Genomic DNA, 24,784 nt, shown 5'->3' with positions numbered 1-24,784 from the left:
TATTTTAAAGTAATAGTATATTTCTATTACTAATACTTTACCACAACCATGAGGTTGTACAACCTCAACACCATTTTTCTGCTGATTTAGAAGTCTTCTTCCAAGCAAAAAAAAAAAATCCCATGTTGCATTCTACTGAAAAACTCAGTCACAGAGTTCACTGTAAATTTTGTTATTCAAACTTTTCAATACTAACTTCACCTTCCCAATTTAATTCTATAATAATTGGAAGTTTAAACAGTTGATATTTCCAACTATTATTCTTCACTTGCCAGGCACTAATCTACTACTGCATGTGGGGGAAGAGATTACACAGGAAGTGTGTTGCTATCAACAGAAGTTAGGAGATATTCCAGAAGACTTTTATTAACTGCCAAGGTTTCTAGATTAGGCCTTCAATTAAACTGCTCTCTTACATATGACATGAAATTGAATTTTCGGAACAATTCTTCAAACTGCCACCAATTTACATTGCATAACTTAGAACACAGTTGAGAATTCCACTTCTGTAAAGATAACACAGTCAGTTTAATAAGGAAGTAAAAAACAAAAAAAAAAAACAAAAAAAAAAAAAAAAAACAAAACACAAAAAAACAACAACAAAAAAAAAAACAACAACAAAACAGAAACGCACCAAATAGTCTTGAATTGAAGCAACATTAACAGCTGACTTCCTCCACTGTCTTTGGTATACAAGATCAGAATCAAGGCCATACGTTTGAGCTAAAGACAAAGCTTCTCCATATTCTTCATTATCAATCTAAAAGGCAAACACATTAAAATGAAAGTCATATGATTTTCCATCCTGAACAATTAATTGCTAATTTTCTATGTTGAAAGAGGTAGAGGGATAATTACTGTGGGTATGCATCAGCAGGTAGGAAAGAGACTCGTTCAAGATACAGATAAGTAAGACTTAGATCTGATGGACACCTCTGGAAATGAAAGATTTTTCCCTTCAGATAAAAGGAAGATGTTATTTAGGTAACATCATATTAGTTATACATCATATTTAGTGGGACACCAGCATTCTCTGGGAACTGTAAAAGTTATAGAGTGGGCTGGTTTACCATCAGAACAATTGGAATGGCCTAGATACAGAAAACTGTCTAAGATCCCTAGAAACAGAGCAGTATCTGTTTGGTAAGAATGACTCAGAGACCTAATCTGTACATATCTGAAGAAAACATGCAAAATATTCACAGATGACTGTAAGTTAACCCATTCCTGGGCCAACAACAAGTTAAACTGATTTCATTCAATATATTTGCCAAGTCTTTCACTACATGCAAACACGAGTACATGTCCAAGTCTAGTCCAAGTCTAGCCACATCAATGATACACTGAGTCTTGCTGTGGAAACATCACCTCATTTTGGTTATTATAATGCTATTTTTAAAAAAGGATCCCGTTAATCAGGTGACACAGCACACTGTCAGTTAAGAGACTCTTTGAAATATATGCCTAAACCTTTTTTTCAACAGCAGGAGTTAAAAGAAAAATAAAAAGCTCTTTCTAAATAAAGATGATTAAAAGAGATTTGACTTTTCCTTCCGACTTACTTTTCTCTGATACAGTTCCTCTGGAGTTGTGGATCTTAAGCTGACAAGGCGGAAATTCTTTGTAATAGTACGTGGTCGTTTCCGTGGAGGAGCAAATCGTTCCATTTCTGTTACAAAGTACAGGCCTTGCTTTAGGTAGCTGAAGTATCTGTCCTTAGCAGAAGTTTCTTCATCTGAGTCTGAGTCATCATCTCCCTCATCTTCATCACCAGGCCTGCTCTCCAAGCGCAGTCTTTTTGGAACAAGTTTCATCTCACACTGCACAGAAAACATGAACAAGAAGCATCTATCTAGTACCTCTAAACTAGTTTAGTAAGAATTGAGTATACCTCCACTTCCAGAACTTTTCAGAATCAACATCCCTCCTCACTCTCTCCTTCAAACCATTTGTTACTCAGTTTGCTTAACATGTTTCAGAAAACCAGACTGCATCTGTCTCCTGGATCTGAGGTTTCATCCCTCACCTACAGAAGTGAAGGCTTCTTAGTAAACTGCCTTTACCCTACACCTCCTGCACCAGCCAAAACAGGGCAGAACAGTGGAGAAATCTTCCTACACTTTCCGTGGCTTACTGCAGCATACAGTTGTGTTTTCAACTCTCGACTATTCAAATAGAGGTTTTCTATTCAATGCAATCTCAGACTACATCCTTAGGCTGTAGTATGCCAGTCATGAGCTATGCATATTATTTCCAGAATAATACAATTTTCCAAAAACATACACACAAGCTTTGGTGTGGACTGAGATTTTCTGATTCTAATGCTAAACTTTTGATTAAGATGTTTAAGGCCTATTTCAATATAAGCTTTAGAAAAGAGTAATATTCCTCTCACTGAGACTCAACATTCTAGGAGTTTTGCTTCTACTCTCCACAAGTTTTATCAAGTTTTTCTTAGAACAGTTAAGGTGCAGCAAGCTCAGAATCACCCTGCAGTGCCTATCTACAGATAAGGAAGAAGAATCACTTTTCCTATTAGTAGCAACATCTATTTTAACCACCCTACCTTAGGATCAGACATAAAAAAGCAAACTGTTATACTGCATTCCAAAAGGATACCTGCTTGTGCACATTCCTCACCTCCAGACTTAGAAATCCTCCATCGTGAGCCGAGGTAACCTGAGGAGAACTCTCAAACCATTCACACGTCTTCCCCAGCAAGTTTCTTAAAGTCTTGACTGATGACACAGTCAATGCACCAGAGCAGCGAGCAAGGATGACAGAATTATCTGCCCACCAATTTACATCTATCAATGGGTAATAGGATTCTTTATCTAAAATAAGAATGCACCATATAAAGAAAGATAATATTAAACCTCAGGTAAGAACAGAAGATACCTCCATTATGAAGAAATATGGTCTAATCTAACAGATATTAATTGTTATATTTGCAACCTTGGTTCACTAAGTCTGTATTTTATATCAGTTATCTTTTACTAGACAGTTTTTGTGTTAAATAAAGCTGTTGAGGACAAAAAAAAGTCACAATTACAAATATATACATCATTTGGAAAAAATACACAGCAAACTGATTTACTTGTACAAAAAAATAACAGATTTTTCATCTATGATAAAGATCTACTCGATTACCTATCAGGCCATCCTCAACATGACAACAAACCAAATACTAATGAAAATCAGAAAAGGCTACATTGCTTTTGAGGACAAGTAAACCTATCAACATATTCCAAGAAGAGGCTGTTAGGAATATTAAACTAAAATAACCAAATGAACAAGAAAGTCTCTAGGACTGAGGATGGAAGCTGTGGCATTTCCAGTCACTGTCTTTATTATGGTAACTGGGTGTTGGACTAAAATGGGCTCATTTTGCTCCCCACACGTCACTTCCCACTCCTCTGATGACAATAACATTTCCCCAAACAGCACTAAGAAATAGGTCACATTATTCCTTTTTTAATAGTGCTTAACCAGCATCCTGCTTATGAAGGTCAGATGAATTAACCCAAAAGCAGAATTACCAAAGAAAATATTACAAAGAAGCAGGAATCTTTTAATAATATAGATGTGTATAAGCAGCAGCAAATGGATCATGGAATAGCTATTGATCTCTGCACTCTTGGAACAGCCATGCAATAACCAGGTGCTAAATGGCTGCCCAGATTGGCCCAAGCTTTCAGAAAACAATAGTGTGATTAGGTAAATCCAGTCAGAGGAAATTGTTTTAGAATTGTTTTTAGAATTTTAAACCAGTATCTTTAAATTACAGTAGCTTTCAAGATTATTAGACATTTACATGAAGAAAAAATGAAATCCTGTGCTAATAGAAATAATCAACTTTATTATAGCTATAAAAGCATTCCCAAAAAAAATCTGGAAAAAAACCCTATTGTGACACTTATTTAACTCTGCCATGCTACAAATTCAAAAAATCCAATTTTGGCACCCTGACTGAGATTTAATTCAGCCATTTCAATCTTCATGTATTTGAATTATTATTTTTAACTGCACAGGGATATAAAATAATGATCTAACTTTACTGCATACCTTTTATTTTCTTTCTTTTTTCACTAGAGAGTCTCCAGTCTGGGTTAAGCTCATCATAGCCAGGCTAAAAAAAAAAATTATATGCAACTAAATCTTTGTAAAACAGAATCCATTTATTTACTCTGCAGCCAACCCACTCATTTTTTAATTGAAATGCTCTCTATAAATTCAAACTCTTCTCAAGCACAAACATACAACCTCTGCAGTACCATTGTACTTTTCTACAGACAATAAAAAAAAAACAAAACAAAAACCATAAAACCACAAGTCACAGCCTGACCAGCTTTAAACAGTAATCATACCCTAAAGATTTCTGAAATAAAGGTTCTCCAGCAATCAAAAGCCAAGGGTTTGCTTTTTATGTCAGTACATAGGACTACAGGCACATAAAGTAATCTCCAAAAGAGCCTGTGTAGTGGTCTTGTGTGACAGTCTAGCACAGTTCTCTAAGTATTTTCCCCAGCTTTTTCATAATTATGAAGCCCCTTTCAAGATTAGTGCAAGAAAAGCAGCAGTATTATTAATTGACACACTTCAAAGTTTAGAATTATGTTGCAATGCTGTTATTTTAAACGTGATTTAGCAGTGACAGAAATCCTGCCCCCAAGTGCAACACAGTGGAAGTACAGGAAGCTGAAATAACTGAAGCACATTAAGATCAAGCAGAAGGTGTTTTTCAGACTTGATTTTTCAGTAGAAAGAGAAGAGTCTACTAATTAAAAGTAAACATGAGGTCACTCTAAGTTAATTTCACACATATTATGAAAATACACATTATACTTGGACACCAGTTTCACCTACAAAAAAAATTTTGTGAACAGTCAAGCACTAAATATTCCTTTATATCACCCTCACTGAATTATGAAGTCCTGAATGCACTTCAGAATACATATTCATTATTGCCAAAAACAAACAAAAAATACTACTCGCTGTAAGCATCCTTGAGCAAAATTTGTCAAAAGTGTGCATTTAAAATAAATAGATATGCATATATTGACACACAACACTTATCCCAACACTAGAATAGAATTTCTTTTGAGTTTTTTGTTTTTTCTTTGTTTTGGTTGCTGTTTAAAAATGCTTTTCTACATAAGCTTGAAATTACATTTCGATCCCATTTGTTTACCCTGTTTGGAACTGATTTTGGTTTATGTCTTGTAGGTTTAGAACAGAATACACAGTACTCCAAGTGAAAAGCTTTTATTTATTACTCAAGAAATTATTGGGAGGAAAATCAGAACACTTCACATACTAGTGTGCATCAGTTCAGACTTTTCACTTTTCAGAATGCATTTCATCATTAAAATAAAGTTTAGGGTTTTTTTTTTCTTTGAAAACTACTTAGCTTTAAATTCCTAGTGCTTAAATTGACACAAGTCACACAGAAGTTTGCTAGTGTCTAAGAAATTCCTAATGTAAATTCCACTACTTAGTTTTGCAAATAATTCCTGCAGAAAGCATTGGACTTAACAGCAAATTGGTTAAGAAAATATTCTACAGCATCATATGGAAACAGGTATGGTAAATTTTGAGGGAGGAATAGAATATACTAAGACATTCAGAATTTGGTTTCAACCACTGAAACAAATTTAGCCTCTACTTCTATAACTGCATTTCAGTCTAATGGCCTTGTAGTCTAATTCTAAAAGTGTTACCTATTAGGCACCAAAATGCTTCATGAAAAAATTAATTGCAACATAATTGGTTCCTTCTCTTAATTTTTCAAGTTTACAGTTTACGAATATAACATAGAAAGATTATAATAAATATAAGTATAGGGCTCTTGAAAAATATGGAGCTGACTGGGAAGCTAATATGTAGATAATGCATCATTACCCAAACTCCTCTCATCTCCTACAAAAATACAATTCCAGGGGAGTAAGATATCTAAGTCAAGTCTCTAAACATGTACATTCTTCTTCTTACCTGAGCAGTTTGGTCCCATTCTCCTTGTTGTCTGAGAGATGGAATAGACCAGATTGTCAGTTTTCCTGAGAAATGAATAGCTGCCAAAAGAGCTCCATCAGGAGAAAGATTCATCTTGAAAACTCCATCCTGCCGAACATGATATCCAAGCAAATAAACAAACATAGTAAAGATATACAGCAAGGAACAGCTAAAAAAAATCCTAAAATATATATTTTTTTCTATTTTAGGGAAACAAAAAATTGTGCAATCTTGCACTCTGAAAAGTTAACATGCCTTAAATTAAAAATAAACAAAAAAACACCTATTCTAAAAGAATAGCTGTGACATGGAAGAATAAAAACAACCTGCATAAAGGAACAGTACTATCTTAGTATGAACAAATCTTTAGGAATGTAAACTTCTCTATCACCTTGTTATATGGCAAATAAAACCTGGAAGTGCAGCATTCCTAAGAGAACACCCTGACAGCAATGCAGAGCTACTTGGAGGAAAAACTGCAGGTTGCTCTCTGTATAGCAAAAACATTCAGCAGCCTCAGATTTCTGCTATCCCGGCTCTCTAGTCCATCCAAGGCAGACAATTACCAAACCACAGCTTAGTACAGCCCTTCCTCCTTGGGAGGAAACTTATAGGTGAGTATTACTACAAATCAAATTCTTAAATTAAAGGAAAACAAAAACAAAAAAATACAGAAAATACAGACATTAAGAGATCTTGGAGACATAAGAGATCTGTTGTCCATTTCAGGATACTGAATCAGAATCCAAGAACCTCTTGAGTGATAACAGACCAAGTAGTAACATATGAATATCAGATTAAGTCCATTCAGATAAAATAATTCAACATTTGTACATTAACTTCATTAAGGCTACAAAAATTCTCCCTGATTAAGATTTCTGTCAGCTCTGGATACCTTACTAGAGAAAATATACTTCTAACAAAATACCTTCCTAAGGATTCGTGAAATCCTGCACATCTACAAGTGGTTCTGTACACTATTTCCACAAGAAATACACATTTAAATTTTAAAGTAAAATTTAGTGACACTGTCAATGAATGACAATTTCTGAAAATACATTTTACATTTATTCACCCCTCTCCCAACGAAATTGTACATTTTCAGAAAGACTATTAATTTCTTAAAGTGTCTTATCATCCCTGAAATACAGCAGCATATAGATTCCCAAAAAAGTATATTGTTAATGAAATTCCATTTTGTTAGTTCATTTTAAAAAAACTTTTAATAAAGATTCATAATTAAAAATTTCCAAGTTTGCAGTTAACCAATTTTTAGGCCAGCATTTCCCCTTTTAGTAAATACCCCAGCATAAATGAAGCACAGAAAGGTTAGTTGACATCCACCAATTAAGATGTTTTAATGGCATTTCTACAGAATATTACTTGTAGGTATTATTTGAACATAAAAATAATATTCTTTGAAGGACAGTGTGTTTGTTTGGACTTGGGAGGTTTTTAATTTTTTTTTTTTATTTTATTTCTTACCCTTTTTAGTTGTAGGTATGCCATAGAAGCAATGACAATCAAGGAATCTATTTACTGTTGTACAGTGGTTTGCAACTGTTGAGAGCGCTCCTTAAATCCATGCCTAATACGTGTCTTTAATTGAAAAGAGCATCAAGGGGTTTTTTCTTCTTTTTAAAAAAAACATTAAGAATTATGTATATTAGAAACAATTAATATTCTCTGACTATAATCTTAGGCAGCTGCAGTAGGGCACTTTGAACTGTAATTTGCCTAGGAACTGTTCACACCTTCTAATATCACTTCTCTCTTTACAAATCCATTTGCACGAACAACAGACAAAGACCAAAAGACTGTTAAAGGACGTAGAAACATAGAGGTAAAATATACAACCCATTCAAATAACTGATCAGTGGCATACATCACAGATCTTCAAAGGAGGTAAATGTTTACTCAGCAGCCAGTAACAATTCTCTGGCTGTGAGTATTAAATATTGGGTGGCCATTAACACACTCAAATTTATCACCCAAGCCCTGTTATCTATAGAAATTAATCAGTCTTTTGCCAAAGCAGGCAATGCTGTCCCCATAAACAGCTTGTCAGCTTAAGGGAACAGCAAAAGATGATGTTGAGAAACGCAGCAGGCTGGCACTTCACATTTTTTAAGTGTCATTTAACAACACTAAGAATCAAATCCCAGTGTAGTCAGTTCTAACAGTAGCTGCTGTATCTCATATTTTAAGCATGATGTTCATTCCACACTAGGAATAAAAACTGTACCTTATATATTTAAGCCCTAATTGCTGAAATTGGATCAAAACATTCAAGGATAAGTAAGTTTCCATATTTCTTCATTAATTTAGTACTGGCAAGTGCAATGAAATTGAAGTTTAGTACAGCTACATGCAATACAAGCTTTTCAGCTAAAACAGCTTTAAGTCAGATTTGTCTTTAGCATTTTCAGTGAAGGAAATAAAATCTCTCTCACTCTTCACCCTTGAGAAAGACTCAGAAAGATTTGTTTTCCCTTTCCAATTAAGCAGGTAACTTTTTCTTTTAACTAGCCACATAAAACTTCACAAAAATCTATTAAGGTTATTTCCAATTCAGATGAGCCATTTTTCCTCTCAGGAGGACAGAGAGTGAAGATGGTAGACAGATTCTTTACTGTTGTTTCCTTGTTTTTTACAAGAAGGGAAAGGTGGATAGACAAAGGAATCAAACTGAGGCTACACATGATGAGTAGACAAAAGAAGTGCAGTACTGCAGGGGACATTCCTAAGGCATGTAGAAGAAAGCCACGAGCACCATGTGCAACACCCTAGAAATACAGAAATCGCACACCTACACCTCAGCACAACATTCAAGGTTTAACACTCATTCATAGCAGAGAACACAAGGTCCACACCCACAGTTTGTTAAGAATAAGTTGGTTCCAATCAGCAGTTTCATGAGGTTCATATATCCTGGGAGTAGAAGTCTGACGCATAATATACTTCTGAAGCTACTTAGCAAAATGTTTCCATAGTATCTCAGACTATAAAAATAAAGTCCTTGTGTCTGACCTATTTAAATCATAAATTATTAGTTTGTATCCACTCTTTTTTTCTTCCCCACATGGTATGAGAATTGTGGGCTGAGGCTTTTTTGTTGTTTTCTAGTGTGATAGGTGTAGCACAGAAGGCAGAGTTTTGTTCTTTATCTCTTGGGCATATACTTGAGAAGCATCATCACAATCTCTTCTTGTAGAATATATAACACATCCAACAAGGTCTGATTATCACATTCATTAACAAATAATTAGGTGGCTCCTTATACTTTCTTTTTTGAATAAGGGTTAACATTTAATATTGAACTCTACATCTCTAGACCTATTCCTGAAACCCAGTGATTCAAGCTTCAGCAAATGAACTAATGGGATTTTTAAGAAAGCCAAATAAGTGGCAAGCTACTCCATTTAATGCAAAAGCTTTTTGCTTAATTTAATGGAATGTTAGTTCCTAAGCTGCATAAATTAAAACCCACTTTCAGTCAGTCTCTCAGGTAGTCATTAATGGACAATTATGTTAGTAAAATACATTTCTAAGGTAAACCTAGATCTTAATACCTGTTCTGTTCCTCGCCTGCTGTAAAATCTTAAATTCATAATCCTTAATAATCCCCTTCTCTGTGCCTGTAAGAACAGAAACAAATTATACAATGAAAAACAATCTCATGCACTGTTCCACGCACTGATAATTAAGTAATATTTAAAATACTAAAACAATTCTACAAGATTCTTTAGAGGTTCTGCAGAAAGACCTTGACAAATTAGAGAGATGGGCAATCACCAACCATAGGAAGTTTAACAAAGCCACGTGCCAGACTGTATTCTGGGGCAACCCTGGCTGCATGCACAAACTGGGGAATGAGAGGCTGGAGAGCAGCACTGCAGAAAGGGACCTGGGGGTCTTGGCCAACAGCAAGTTGAACGAGTCAGCAGGGCTACAGTGGATGAGATTCAGCCATCAGAGTGCCCAAAGAAGGCCATGAGGATGGTGAAGGGCCCTGAGGGGAAGCCATGTGAGGAGTGACTGAGGTCACTTGGCCTGTTCAGCCTGGAGGAGAGGAGACTGAGGAGAGATCTCATTGCAGTTACAACTTCCTTGTGAGGGGAAAAGGGAGGACAGACACTGATCTCTGTGTGTAGTAATAGTGACAGGACAAGAGGGAATGGCCTGAAGTGTTAGGGGAGGCTTAGGCTGGATATCAGGAAAAGTTTATTCACCCAGAGGGTGGCTGGACATTGGAACAGGCTCCCCAGGGAAGTGGTCACAGCACCAGCCTGACAGAGCTCAAGAAGGGTTTGGACAACACTCCTGGGCACACAGTGTGACTCAGAGTGTCCTGTGCAGACAGGAGCTGGACTCAATGATCTTTGTGGGTCTCTTCCAACTCAGCATATTCTGCGATATTACTATTTTTAAACTTCCTTAAGACTGCCTACTTTTAAAATAATGCAAGCATAATAAAATCCAGTTGTTATATACCTACTGAAGTCAACAGAATTATACAATGTCACAGAAAAGCACTCCTCATTTGCAATTAAATTAACAACTCGCTTGAAATACTAAGCAATACCTATATAAGGGTAAACACTGGAATTTATCCTGGAATATTGTACATTTATTTCAGCATAACCAAGCTTTTACCAAATCAAACATTTACTTATATTAGAAGCAAAAGAAATCAAGAGCCAGAATTAAACTGAAATATTTATTTCAGGTGTGCTGCCTTTTGTTCTGAAGTAATAGAAGAACAAATTGTAACTTTTTTCCAACAAAGACAAGTAACATATCCCAATGTCCAACTAAGAGCAAAAAAATATTGTAGCTTGGAAATTTACAGACTCCTTTCTTCTTGATTTTGGTTGTAAAACTGCAAGTGATAATTAAGAACTTAAAGTTCAAATCATACTACAGAAAAAGCAAAAACAGACAGATGCTGCGGGGAAAAAGATAACTGTTTAGACATATGTATCATAGCTTAGAATATAGCAAAACATCACATTAAATTCATCTTTCATAAAGAGATACTTATTGAGCTTCCAGTGACAATATTCATCCAGTAAAATAAGGAGACAAACTTACTGTTCTAACATCATCTTCATAACTAGTGACCTGCTTGTAATGGGGAGAGCCTGACAGAATTCTCCAAGCAGATATTCCACAACCAGCAGCTTTAGATACCCCATCTTCATCTGTTTCACAGCCTCCTACAAGGAGAAGTCTGTAAAATATGTAAAGATGCATTATGATTTCATATATTGCCATGTATTTTTTAATTTTCTTAAGTCTATAGCAGTTTGCTTAGAGTAACAAAAGGCTAAATATACAAAGACATTTATTTATACAACAGCCCTGATAAACTTTGTGACTAGATACCCGGAAATCTAAAAAAACTTCAACATCATTCAAGTAACATTTGTTATTCGTAGCATGTATACCTATTTATTCTCATCTCTAGCTTTCCAGGTAAGTCATAATTCCCAACATCAGAACAAAATAAGTCTGGCCACAAGTCTGAGTTTCCCTCTTACCGTAAAAAATGATAAACAATTACTGCTTAAGCGTGTAACAAGTTCTGATCATTCAGTTTAAGCATCAGATTCCCATTTATTCAGATGTGGTACAAAAGCTGAACACATTAAGGTTTGTCAATTCTGTTTTCTAAAGCCACTGTATCAATTATACATGCGCATGTAATACTTTCATTGCCCATCTTAGCTGGCATTTTAAAAATTTTTATGTAAGTCTTATAATTAATGCTGATCACCACTAATTTGCCCTTGAAGCCCTTTCACCTTCCTTCTGTATTTAACTGATAACTATTTTGGTGAAAACTTTGAGAATAGGCGTCTAAGTTTGTTTGGAAGTATCAAAAGGTAAAGAAAGTATCTACAAAAAAAGGCACAACTGAGGAGCCTGAAACTCCTCCTGGGAATGCTGCATTATCGCCTTCCCAAGGCCTCACCATTCCCAAAGCACTCTACCCCCAGAAGCAGCTGCTGCTCGCAAGCGCAACTCTGGCAACCAGGGATGCTAAAACTACACCTACAAAAGCCAAAGTAAGAATAAAGGAGAAAAAAGTCCTCACACATTTTTTAATCCTTTTTAAGACATCAGTAAAGCTTATTTAGTATTTTCAGGTCTCCTGCCAGTAACAAACGTACAGCAGGATGGTTTTATACCATGGATGAATGACAGAATCACATCAATTGGCTGGAAAAATCCTCTGAGGTCATCAAGTCTAATCTATGACTAAACCCTACCATGTCAACTAGACCAGCTCAAGGCATGGTGACTCCACCAATTCCCTGGGCAGTCATTCCAATGTCTAATCACCCTTAACATGAAGAAATTCCTCCTGATGTCCAATCTAAAACTCCCCTGGAACAGCTTAAGCCTCATCTTGCTCTATCTCTTCCTGGCTCTTTGGGAGAGGAGGTTTACCCCCACCTGCCTACAACTACCTTTCATGTAGCAGTAGAAACTGGTAACTCCTCTCTTAAGAGTGATCCTTAAAGTTCCTAAGAGATTTTGTTATTTCGTGGTGTTCAGAATAGCCTACTGCTGTAAAACAAAAGTTATTTTCACCAAAATCTGCAACAGGAGACATGAACATGAGGGAAGACTAATTTTTTTTCTTGCATGTGTGTTCTACACATAGCACAGCCAACATGCAGCAGTTTCCAGGCTTAATTTCTAGATCCTTGAACATCTAGATACTTCTAGGACCATCTGAGGACTCTTGAGACCATCAAAGAATTCCTGGGAAGCCTCTGAGGAAGTTCACAATGCCTGTCATTGACAGGAAGAGCTAGCTAGCATGCTTTAGAAACTTTTAGCAAGGTTTGCCAGCTGGTCCTAATCAAAGGCTGCTTTCAGCTTTTGTTCCAGATGGACACCTGATTTGCAGGGGGTCAGGAACCCTTTCAACAAAACCTGGGAAAAGCCCTATGTAAATGCCAGGCCTAGAGTGCAGCATTTTGCAGAAAAAGATAGCCAGAACCTGTCTTTGTGTATGTTCTAAAAAATCACAGTGATGTGCTGCCAGGCTCAGTCTCCAGCACCTTCTGGAGCAGCTCCCTAGCACCCTAGAGGCCTCGACACAGACCATGCTCCTAAGGGAGGACACAGATGTGCAGGTTTTGGACTTGCAGGGACATGGCTCCAAGTAACCTCCTCTAACTGAGCCTGGGGTGAAGGGAAATGGATTAGATGATCTCCAAGGGTTCCTCCAGTCTCAAAAACTGGCTGCTCTTGCAGTACCTCAACTGTACTCCACTCCCCAGGTTTATACAAAGTTGGGCTGAAGATGAGACTGGTGTTACACCAGTCTCAAGAACAAGCTCAGTTGAGGTATCCAAGAAAAACTTGCTATGCCCTTCTTTATTTAGCAATTTTGGTACAAGTATTTTAAATAAATCTGAAACCCTCTACCTCCTTCATCACAAGCCCTTCAGTGCAAACTATATACTTTAATATCAAACATTTTCTGAAGCAATTGCAGATAACCCAGAAATTACACATTTAGTTCCAGAATAAGATACCAAAACAAGCAGCTGTTGAACCTTGGATTAGAGTTTACAAAGAACACTTTGTAAACTGAAGCACCGAAGCAGACACTTAAATTTTGTCAACTAAAATGCATCATAAATTCCACCCTAGATGAAAGAAGGATCACATGAGAACACCAGGTATCTAAATTAAGGTATACAATACTTTTCAAAAACAGTAAAAGTCATTATTGGATTGATTTTTTCCCCAAAGTTACAGCTTCAAGTTTTCCTACAGTCCAGAAAAATTCCCTACTGACCTATTCTCCTTGCAATTATTATACATCTAGTTGAAAAACTTAAGTAAATTAAGTTCTTAACTGCTATTTTATTGCATTGTAATGGGTCATAGGCAAATACACAGTAACACAGTAAGGCAGTAAGCTAAACCTTACAAGAAATGAAGAGAGATCAGTATAATTTCATCACCTGAGATTAAATGAAATGCAAGAAAGCACAAAATGACAAAGTTGAATTTGTCTTAAGTGATCAAACATATTATTGAAAATTAAAACTTTGAGGCGTATCAACAATTTTCTTTAATGCACAACTTTGAAGTACTTGTATTCAAGCCCTTCCAGGGTTTTTGGGATAACAAGAAAATTTCAGCAAGAGACTTTACTCACAAATTTAGAATTCTCCAATGTCAAATTTACAAGCGTTCTACCACAGACTAAATTCAAAATAGAAAAGACTTGCATCCATCAGGGGCAAAACACTGGTTCTTTTGTTTTCCACCCAATTATGCATTCTTTCAAGTGTCAAGCCACTTAACAGGCTGCACATAGCAGGAAATTCTATAACCATTAACCCTGATCTGATGAAAGGAAACAATGGGCTTGTTCTGCTGTCTGGTCCTGTAGGGTTACCAAAGCTCCATAACCCACAGCTATTACCTCAAAACTGTAAATTTAGTATACTGAGTGTTAATTATGTGAAATCACTAAATATTAATTAGGTGGAAAGAAAAAGCCATCTACAAAATTAATCTCTCAAAATAATAACCTAGAAGAACATTACATCTCATTAATAATAATTTGTTTTCCTAAGATAGGTATGACAGCTCACTTAATACTGAAGAATGGGAAGAAGTTTTTTCAACAGTGGGTTTCTGGCATTTTATAGCCAAGCCTAATTTCCATTTAAAAGAGTACAGTGATATCACATTGCACTAAAAAATTCAATCCTAGAAGATTCAATACAAGAAAAATATATTAAAAAAGTTTAGTTCCCACAACTGAAGACAAATAGAAATAGAGTTGCTCAGTTTATCTTGGTACATAAGAAATTGATATTAAAATAATAGCCCCATTTTTAGCATAAGGTAAAGATAATAGGCTAACCAGGACCTATTCCAGTTACATTGGGTTCAAGAGCATGCAGGCAGTCAGTCCACATTTCAAGTCCAGTTTCTGTACTTAACAGATTACTAATAGAGAAAACACATCACAAGATAACTCCAAATACCAGAGCCTGGCAGTTCCACTGAGAACACCAGGGAAAATGGGCTTGCCAATAAGTCCAGCAATAGAAAAACAAAACAAAAACCACAACAACAAAAAACACACAAAAAAATAAACAAAAAAAGAAAAAAACCACCACCTAATTTATAGTTCAACCTTTACCCATCTTTCATCACATTCAGAAACCTCTTTTGAAGCTATTCCTGACATTCTAAAAAGTGCATGTTGCTTGCACAAGGTACTCAAACAGAAAAGGACATAACTTTACTAATGGAATAATGAAAGTCAAGTGAGATGAACTAAGGTCCCTCTTTCATAGTAGAAAGAGACATGACTTGTTATTACTGATGCCCTAATTAGCAATTTTAGAATAGATTTTTCTCCCCCTCCCTATTCAACACACTTCAATGCTTATTTTGCTACTTTCTCTTAATCATTTACATACCAATGTCAGGTAGCAAACAGAACGTTTACCTGTGACCAGGATGATAAATGACAGTTGTTATCCCATGGGGGTAGTGGCTGCTAAAGCTGAAACTATGACTTTCTTGAAAGCTTTGATTTGTTCCAACACTAAGTAAGCCAGGAAAAAAAAAATACATGCATCAGTTCAGATTTATTTATTACTTTAAAGAGTAGAAAGAATTCTTTTGACATTCACTATGCCATCTCAAAGCAAGTCAAAATTTATGCATACCTTACAAGGTAACTTCTCAGTTCTCCACGATAATTAACAACAAGGAGTTCAGCTGACCACTGGGCACTTGCTTTGTATTCTAGAAAGATCAATCCAGCAATAGCGTAACTCAGATCACCTGGAAAACTTGCTGTCTTTACCCAGAAATGAGGGCAGACATTGGGAGAGAAAGGGGATTTTTAAAAAATTGTATTTGGTACTGAAAGGATTAGAAAGTTAAATTAAATTAGAAAGTTAAATTAACTATATTGTATTAAAAAAATAAAGTTTCAATTGCAAACTAAATACATTTTCTTTTACCTTGATTTTAAAGTAATCATACTATTATAAAGTTTGCAAAGACAATATACTGAGGTAACACAATTGAGCCACCTTCACAAACCAGTTCAATATACCACTGAACATACAGAATAGAAAATATATTGTGTGGGGCCTGTCAACAGCAATTATCTAATATTGTACCAAGCAAAGTACTCTGGCAGAAATATTTCTTGATTTACAATTTGACTCTGCATACAAAATGCAGATTTATTATCTATTATTACAAACTGTGGTGATTCCATACTTTCACTGATGCACCTACAGATCTACCACAATTCAGGACAGATATAAAATATATCCTTTTGTGCTGTTTTAAGGGCTACACGTGACTCTTGCTGATAGTAGGATGGATGTATTATAGTGGGACTTTTTATGGTCCATTTCTGCATGGTACTCATAGTGTAAACATTTATAGCAAACTCAGCCATGATTTAAAAAAGGTCAAAGAGTGGAAATAATCCATAATCCTTAAAAAAAGTTCTACTATATTTGTATTTTAACCCAAGAGAGCACATACCGGTGAAATGACCAAAAGCTCACTACCCATCAGGTCAAACACTCTGACTGTTCCAATGCTTTCAGCATAAGCAAGTAATGTACAATCATGACTCCATGCCACTCTCCTCCACTGAGGATTAGGATCCTTTGGCACTATGAAAAATGAATAAAATTATTAATAAAAGCAAAGAATAAATATAATCCCTCCAGCAGAACAAAAAGTCAATTGCATGAAAAAAATGCAGGGGGCCCACCAGGATTACAAGCTTATCTCAGAGGGTAAAAAAAGAAAAATCACGTATGTCTCCCAGAGCCATTAATTCTAATTATCATTTCAGATTCAGGTTTCATATATTCATCATAGAAAGAAGTTGCAAAGAGAAGGTAACAGAGCTAGTCAAGAAGCAAAACTATTAAGAGACTCTTTCCAATGATTGTAAGAAATTATATCACTACCATGAAAGCAAACTAACACCACCATTTATCAACGTATGAATAACAATGATGACACTAAGTAATAATGAAGAAATTACCATACCTTGACATTTTCCAACTATGGATACAAAGTCATCTTTTGCAGACCTGCAGAAAAAACTCATATGAATTTATATACAAAAAACTCACTATTCCATTTTCTGTAACAGAACACTCGAAAAATATTTCAAATGCACAATTCAAAGGCCTGCATGGCTCTAACTACTCGTTCAAAAAAGCAGATAGTAACTTTCACCCTTAGGCAGCTACAGTAACAATAGTATTTTAGAGCCCCTGCAACTGCATAAAGACCAACATCCCTAATTTATTTGTAATTCTGTACAAAATAGGACAGAATCATTTCAGTGTTTCATACACCTTTAGAAAAAAAAACCTAGTCAGTATTCCCTAGGTTACAATTTTAGAAACAATGCAAGAATATAGTTACATTAATACAGTTGAAACACAAGATTTATTTTATAGTCTTTAAGCTGACGTTTATGGTGCTCACACCACTTTTGATTGAACAATTTTCATACACTTGCTTCTTTTACATATAAATGGAAGGTCTGACCTTCTAGCAAATGGATTTTTGTGAAGCAAGTAAACACACTCAATCAAGATCTGTTCTACAGCTAAATGTGCTCTTGAACTGGCAAAGGAGAGCTTGTTGTTAAGAGAGCACAAGAAAAGGGAAAGCATCAGTCTTTACAGCAATCCACACCACTTGTAAAACAAGGTGAAGTATTACACATGACAGCTACTCCACAGAGAAGAACACTAGATCCTTGGCCCATTTATTAGGGGAGAATTTCAAAAGGGGGCAGAAAGGCAAAGGTTAGAAAGACTATGATTTGAGCTGAGTGTTTTTGAGCATCTTGATTGTTTTTCTTTCACATCTTGAAAACAGAGAGAGAAATACAGATAGATACTTATATCAATCCAACTGTTATAATTGGGGGGGTCAAGGACACTTTATGTTGGATTTGTTTTTTTTTTTCAGGGGGGATGTCTGAGAACCAAAAAGAAACAGAAGGCTCCTCCTTTTATGATCATTCCATGGATAAATTTCACAATACAATAACATTGCAAAACAAAAAAGGAATCTATAAAAGTATTGCAAGCAAATGACCAGAAACACTTTCTCAGAACTTCACAGCTGAAGTAACAGATAATGCTAAGTTACCTGATTTCTACACATTGGTCTTGAACAACTGCCAACAATTTACCATTGCTGAAAGAAAAAACAAATGCAAAAGTTCACTTAAAGTCCACGCCTTACAGAACGTGCATCAGAGTTCTAAGTGCTTTTTTCTATGGTTAGATATAAATTGCCTAATTTCTTTTTTTCTTATTAAAATGGGAAATATCAATTTTTATTAAAAATAAAATATCCATGCTGATAATCCTTCCACTTCAGAGAAATCTGTCTGCCACTCCTTTCCAGCAGCACTAAGAAAACAGCACAAGCTGTAAAATCCCACTGCATGGGAGGTCAGAGTCCGAGATTGCTGACTATATACTGCTTTGTCTATGTACTGCTTTGTCTGGTATAAAAAACTATCATAATTCAGTAAGTGATGTCTCTTTGCATACAATATAAACTAAAACCTTCCCTACTACCTTCACGTAATCATGTCACTGAACTATTTTTCTGTACTTACTTTTAAAAGCCAGTGATCTCACTGATGTTGCTAAAATTCCTGCAGAACAGCTAGTTATAGCCTTGGAACTTTCACTTCTCTATGTAGGCAATAGCAGGCAAGTCTTGAGGGTATGCATTCACTTTTCACAAATATAAATTGCTTATTTTAAAATTATATATCCCGCCAAGTTATAAGTCTTTAGTCAACCAAATTCAGGACTTGAATTTGAAAATGACTGCACTGCAAGCCACTTTGCCCCAAAAGCTAGACATTCAGCCCTGAGTGAGAGGTGCACTAACTGAAGGGAGGCAGGTAGAAGCCCCTAGGTAGCACACTGAGGCCACCTGTGAGAGCCTGCAATATTTCTCTTGACCAGAAAGAATAGCACATTTTTAGCACAGTATCAACTCAGCGTGGCTGAGCTGGGGATGGTGGGGGAGCAGAGGGAGCATTTATACATTCACTCCTGTCAGAAAATGGCAAAGCATGGGAGCTGGTTACCTTGCAAGTATGAGGTGCCAGTTGATCTGCTTACTAACCAGACGAACCAGTCCAGCGGGCAGAGAAAACTTTGCAGGGCTGAAATACCAAAAACCATCAGGCTCAATTAGAACACACAGCAAACCAATGCAGATACACACACCAGACAACTCAGCTTCAAGGCAACCAACAATTACCTGAGAGGATTTGTAACTGAACATGAATCAACACTGCACCCTGCCAACGACAAAGGATAACAACAGCCTTGTTTTTACTAACAGAACAAAACTGCATATTAGCAGAACTGATCACTTGACTAATCACTCTTTACACTCTGGTCACCAGCCAGTTCTGGTACCCCCATTAAATGAACACCAGTAAACAGGAGGGGCACCAAGATGAAAAGGGGACTTGAGTACTTGCCGTACTATAAATCAGATGTTGTGGGAATTCTACTTGTTTAGCCTGAGGAAGGGGAGGCTTCAAGATGACAAAACACCAGCATTGTGACTGATATCTAGGAGACTACCAGGAAGATGGGAGGAACAGAGGTACATGGCTGAAACACAAGAAACTATGATAAACTCTCTAGAGGATTTGGAAGTGCTGGCATAACAGTTGGACTCCATGACTGTAAAGATCGTTTCCAACTAAATGTCTCTGTAATTCCAAAACCAAGGAGGTTTCAAGCTGACATTAAGAAGATATTTCTTTACCATGAAGACAGCCTTTAACAGGCTGACCAGAGACTCTGTGGGTTCTTCATCTTTCAACCTTTCTAATACCTAGCTAGACAGAGCACCAAGGACCCCAGTTGGAATTCAATGTTCTCCTGCTTTTACTAGGACTTTAAACTAGAGGCCTCCCAAGCTCCCTCCAAAACTCTTTTATCAAATACATGAAAATAGCAACTAGAATAAACTATAAAAACTTGAAACTATCTTTTAAATACGACTACTGGAGGAAGGGAAGTAAGTGAATTCTGTCTACAACTGAATTCTTACAACTAGAGTCACACAACAGTGTGTCACCCATAAACATCACCCCCTCACAAGAAAAGGGGGGGGGAGTAAGTGCACAAAAATAAAGTAGAAAACCAGCAACAGGGAAAACAGCATTCCCTACCAAATTCAAGTAAAGTACTGTTTCACATGAAGTCACATTAACATCCCTTTCCATGTAACTCAAAATCAAGATTATCCTTTAAAACAGGAAACTTATCTTCAAACCGGCTAAGCCATATAACGCCAGAGCTGAAATTTTCCAGAAACATTGTAGTTACCCCAATAAATTTATAGGACCATTTAAAGACTTTTTGAATCAAAACTAAAATTTATAAATGGCATGAGTGCTGCTCAAATAGTTACCATGCTTTTTGTATGAGTTTGAATTGTCAAACTAAAAAAATCCAAAATTATTACTCCAAGGGAAGCAAACCCTGTCAGGCCACCATATCTGTCACAGGCTTAAGAAGAAACCTCACAACAGCTTCCCTTGCAGTATCTCAGCTGGGACTGGGAAGGACAAAAACACGTGTTTGGAGAAACCTGCTCCAACTGCCATGTTACTTCAGCTTCTGATGAAAGCACAAAGTCAAACTAGTACTTACCAGTTTTCTTCTATTTAGACTTCAGCTGCAACTCAATTTGAGAAAAGTGGCTATTCTATGCATTTCTAGGACAATATTCTAAACAAGTGTTCAGTTTTACTCCAATGAGGAATTACTTTCCATCAAATCAAAAAGCTATAAAAATATTACCAAATAGGAAAATTAAGCAATATTTTTGTAAAACTTACCTGTACCAGATGTACTGAAGCAAAAACAATGCAGGACCTAAAATGGAAAGAGGTAAAAATTACATCTCTAGTAGTCTTAAAACACCCTCCAGATTACTGCACAGGGAATCTCAAATTCTCATTAAAGAAAAAGGTATTGAGAGAAAAATCCTTTAAATTTGGCCAACAAATTCTTATGTTAGAATAAATGCAAATGGCAAATAAAAAACAAACAAACAAAAAACCAAACCACTGCACTATTTTGTTTCATTTTAAGATAAATTTCTACTGGATGAAAATACAGTTCAGTCACTGACATTTAACAATTGGTTTATGAAATGTAATATCATCAGAATTTAAAACTTCCTCATAGAACTAACTAGCAGACAGCCCAGTACAAGAGACTTTAAGAGAGGGGGGGAAAAAAGGCTCCAATACAGTTTGCAAAACACAGACCTTGTTAACTCCTAAGATGTATAGTTTATTAGTTTGTCCCAACAAACTAATGGAGACAAGAATGCTTACAAAATTGACATAAAAATAACACAGCCACGTTCACAACCAGAAAACATCTTCCTGAAAATACATCCTGTACTCTATTCCGATTGCTATTTCCATCATTAGGCACTCTAAAGGGCAGAAATTGTAAAATTTACAAGTAATCCACAGAGTCTTAGACCTCATGAATGTAAGAACAAGTAATATTTACCTGCAATTGCTCTAGTGATGATAAATGATGCACCATGCGTTCTGCTGCCTCTTGGCTGCAATTACAATAATAATCATCAGACACCATGTCACACATTTTTACTTAAATACAACACTCATACATACATTCACTGACTAAGTTTAAGTTGGCTCCTAGCCTACAAGTTCATTGTGTATTTCCTATTACTCACTACTTCATATAACGTCTCCTTTAACTGCATAAGCTAAAACAGGCTGTAACACCAAATAATTTAAATGTCAGGATGCAATAAACAAAATGTGCTACAGATTGTCTATTGATTCAGCTTTGCCTCAATCTTTGGGTAGTAACAAAAGACACTGACTTCTGATTGTGTTCTCCTGTAAGCCATTATAGATCATTCTTTTTATGCCAAATAAATGCCACAATGATCTGTAATGCCTAGCAGTCAAAGTACTCAGTGTGCAACATATTACGTTAATATCTAAGTGCTAAGCTACCTAAAGATTGCTCATGAAAGTTTCAGAAACATTAAGAAAAACAATTTCTGAAAAAAAAACACCTCTTTTTACATCAATTTGTACTATGTAATACGGCCACTTGGAAAACCACCTCTAGATAATACCATCTCACACAGCCTTTCCACCTGCCCTAATTTAGGCACAGGGAGCAACGGCAGTCACTATATAAATGAAAGCACTCTCCAAACACAGAAAAAAGGAATACAAAAACAACACAGGATATATATGCTTATCTATAAGAGGAGTTAAAATTATTTGTCAGTAAGACAATATTTTGTCAGTAAGAAGCAGAAAGAAGATACAAAACGGAGGAGTGAAAAACGATAACCAATAAGGAAGGATCCACAAAAAATCCTCAAAATAAGCAATCATGTTTATACCTTTCTAATGAGAATATTAGAGCACCACAAACTGAGCATCAGAGTAGGCAATAACTGAATTTTCTCTTCCATTCAATACAAAAAATATATAGAGCAAATTTCCCATTAACTGAAATATTCAGGCCTCACCAAGTTACAAAGCAGTAAACACTGAAAGACATACAAATTTATCAACATTTTGCAATATGGCTATGCTTAAAAAATAGTATTTGGCCTCCCAAATTTAAATTGTTAAAGTAAAGATTAGTTTTCCAGGCAAAGTTTGCAATCCATAAACAGTCTTTCAAATAACCAGGCTGTCATCTCACAGCGTGTAAGAAGCAAACACAGCTGTACTAATAGATAACATTCCACATTCAGGCTGATCAGCTAGGAAATAACAATGCATTACAGTAAAATAAGTGAAAGCATAAATTATTTCTTACAGCTACCCCAGAACCTCAGGGAGAGCTGCAATTTCCTAGGGACCTTAAAAGGAGAGCTTGTTAAGTTTTTGGATTATGAGGAAGTTCCCAGTAAAAAAAATCATTTCCTAAAACTGCTTACATCTCTTTAGAATTTTTTATTAATATTTTAAGTGTCTGGTCCTGAGCCTAAACTACAGGCTGCTATTCCATACATCTTCGATACTTCACAAAACTGATTTACTGTTAAATCCCAAAGACTTGAGTTTTACTTTTTATAACATATTCTTATCATTTCAGGAATAGCAATGGTTACCAGATGTGCTGTATTTCTTTTTAATTCATTCCTTCTTGGGAAAACAACTTCTATTTTTCCTTCCTGACAGCCTTCCAGAAATAAAATCTAAGTAACTTTCTTGCTGACAAGTCACCCACTTAGTTTTGGATTTCTTTGCACAGCCTGCAAACTTACTGGGGGGACAGAAGCTGGTGGGTGTTGGGGAAATCTCAAAACGTTAGACTGTAATGAAAAAACAAAACCCACAAGACCAGGTGATACATTTTGGAAAATAATTTGAAGAGATTTCCATCTGCCTATATCTCCATAAATCACCTCACAAGTCCTCTCTTGCAGCCTTGTCCACACCCACTGCCTCATTCACTATTTTCACTATACATGGATCTACTACTAAGTAATTCCTTTTATTCTCATTATATATTTCATTGTTCTCAAACAGTGCATTTTATACAATGGCATCACTATCCTGAACACAGACTGTTTGATTTCCACACCACTCTCTTCTTTGGTGTAGTCAATTCCTTGAGTGTTTCCTCCACAAATAACTACTATAACTCTCCCTGGCCCTCCTTCCACCAAAAAATTCTTACCGGAAAGCTCAGTACAGGTGAATGATAATACCAACAAGAAGTAATATTAAAAATTTTAGGCATTCAGCCCAAGAGATCCATGCCAGTTTCATCAATGTCTTGAATTTAACATGATTTTACATCTTCATCACCAAGGCTCATCTTCCAATAATTAGAGCTTTAAGACCTAGTGCTCTGCAATTAAAAATTAATCATCCCAAATGAGAGAACAGAAAAAATAAAGTCAATAAAGACCTGTAAAAGTTTAAGGTCTGGCTTTGTAGCCTAAATTACTGCATAGGAAGACAACTAATTTCATTTCCCAGTGCAGCATTCAACTTCCTTTCCATTTCTACCATTCTTTACCTCACTTATTCCAAAAGATTCAGTTCTACAAGAAAGTAGGGTATAATTTTTTTCTGAAGAGTGTGAAAAAAATAGGACTAAAAGAGACAGATGCTCCAAAGGGAATGTCACCTAAGGACACTTAGGTGTCATTTAGGACAATCACCTAAGTAGTATCACTGTTAAGGCATCTTAAGACAAAAAGTGACTCATACTGACAAAATAATCTGTTTGCCTATGTTGTCAGTGTAAAATCAATTTCCCACTAAAATGGCAAAAAGACTATCAGAAGTGTCCTTGAGTACTGACAGATTCCAAAAAGAATGTAAATCCAAGCAAATTATACAGCATAGGATTTTCAAACCAACTTCTGCTATTGAAAACAGGTATTATCTTAAAAATAAATAGGCAAGAAATATCAAGTTTAAAACAACCACCACCATCTGCTTAAGCTAACAAGCAGAATTCAATGATGCTTAGAAATTCTGACTACCAGGGCAGATAAGGACCCTCAGACTGTGGTTACACAGTCACTTTAAATTGGCATCCCCACCATGGAGAGGTGTCATCTCACTAACCTATTATTCACAGCCCCCTCCAGTACACTACAGGGGTACTAGAGAGACTACTAACAAGAGGAGATGAAACAA

The 24,784-nt window shown here is 36.0% G+C and overlaps 1 protein-coding gene across 2 annotated transcripts in view; it reads right to left on the bottom strand.

Moving 5' to 3' along the window:
* The window catches only part of NBAS (NBAS subunit of NRZ tethering complex), a 155,379-nt gene that overhangs the window by 129,083 nt on the left and 1,512 nt on the right, over window positions 1-24,784 (bottom strand). For both annotated transcript variants that reach the window (XR_014953579.1, XM_021525380.3), the window contains exons 2-16: window positions 21,639-21,693; window positions 20,951-20,987; window positions 19,175-19,252; window positions 18,214-18,261; window positions 17,092-17,135; window positions 16,573-16,706; window positions 15,735-15,868; window positions 15,512-15,610; window positions 11,107-11,245; window positions 9,585-9,650; window positions 5,992-6,120; window positions 4,066-4,129; window positions 2,641-2,834; window positions 1,563-1,820; window positions 635-760 (exon numbers count right to left, since the gene is read on the bottom strand). Coding sequence is in view for 1 of the 2 variants with exons in the window: in XM_021525380.3 (XP_021381055.2) it covers window positions 635-760; window positions 1,563-1,820; window positions 2,641-2,834; window positions 4,066-4,129; window positions 5,992-6,120; window positions 9,585-9,650; window positions 11,107-11,245; window positions 15,512-15,610; window positions 15,735-15,868; window positions 16,573-16,706; window positions 17,092-17,135; window positions 18,214-18,261; window positions 19,175-19,252; window positions 20,951-20,987; window positions 21,639-21,693 (1,605 nt within the window). In the remaining variant the exon portion in view is untranslated. The remainder of the gene's footprint in view (window positions 1-634; window positions 761-1,562; window positions 1,821-2,640; window positions 2,835-4,065; window positions 4,130-5,991; window positions 6,121-9,584; window positions 9,651-11,106; window positions 11,246-15,511; window positions 15,611-15,734; window positions 15,869-16,572; window positions 16,707-17,091; window positions 17,136-18,213; window positions 18,262-19,174; window positions 19,253-20,950; window positions 20,988-21,638; window positions 21,694-24,784) is intronic.

The sequence above is a fragment of the Lonchura striata genome, chromosome 3, assembly GCF_050655825.1.
Source record: "Lonchura striata isolate lonStrDom1 chromosome 3, ASM5065582v1, whole genome shotgun sequence".
NCBI lineage: Eukaryota > Metazoa > Chordata > Aves > Passeriformes > Estrildidae > Lonchura > Lonchura striata.
The sequence above is the reverse complement of the archived record's forward strand: the minus strand, read 5'-3'. Positions and strand labels throughout refer to the sequence as shown.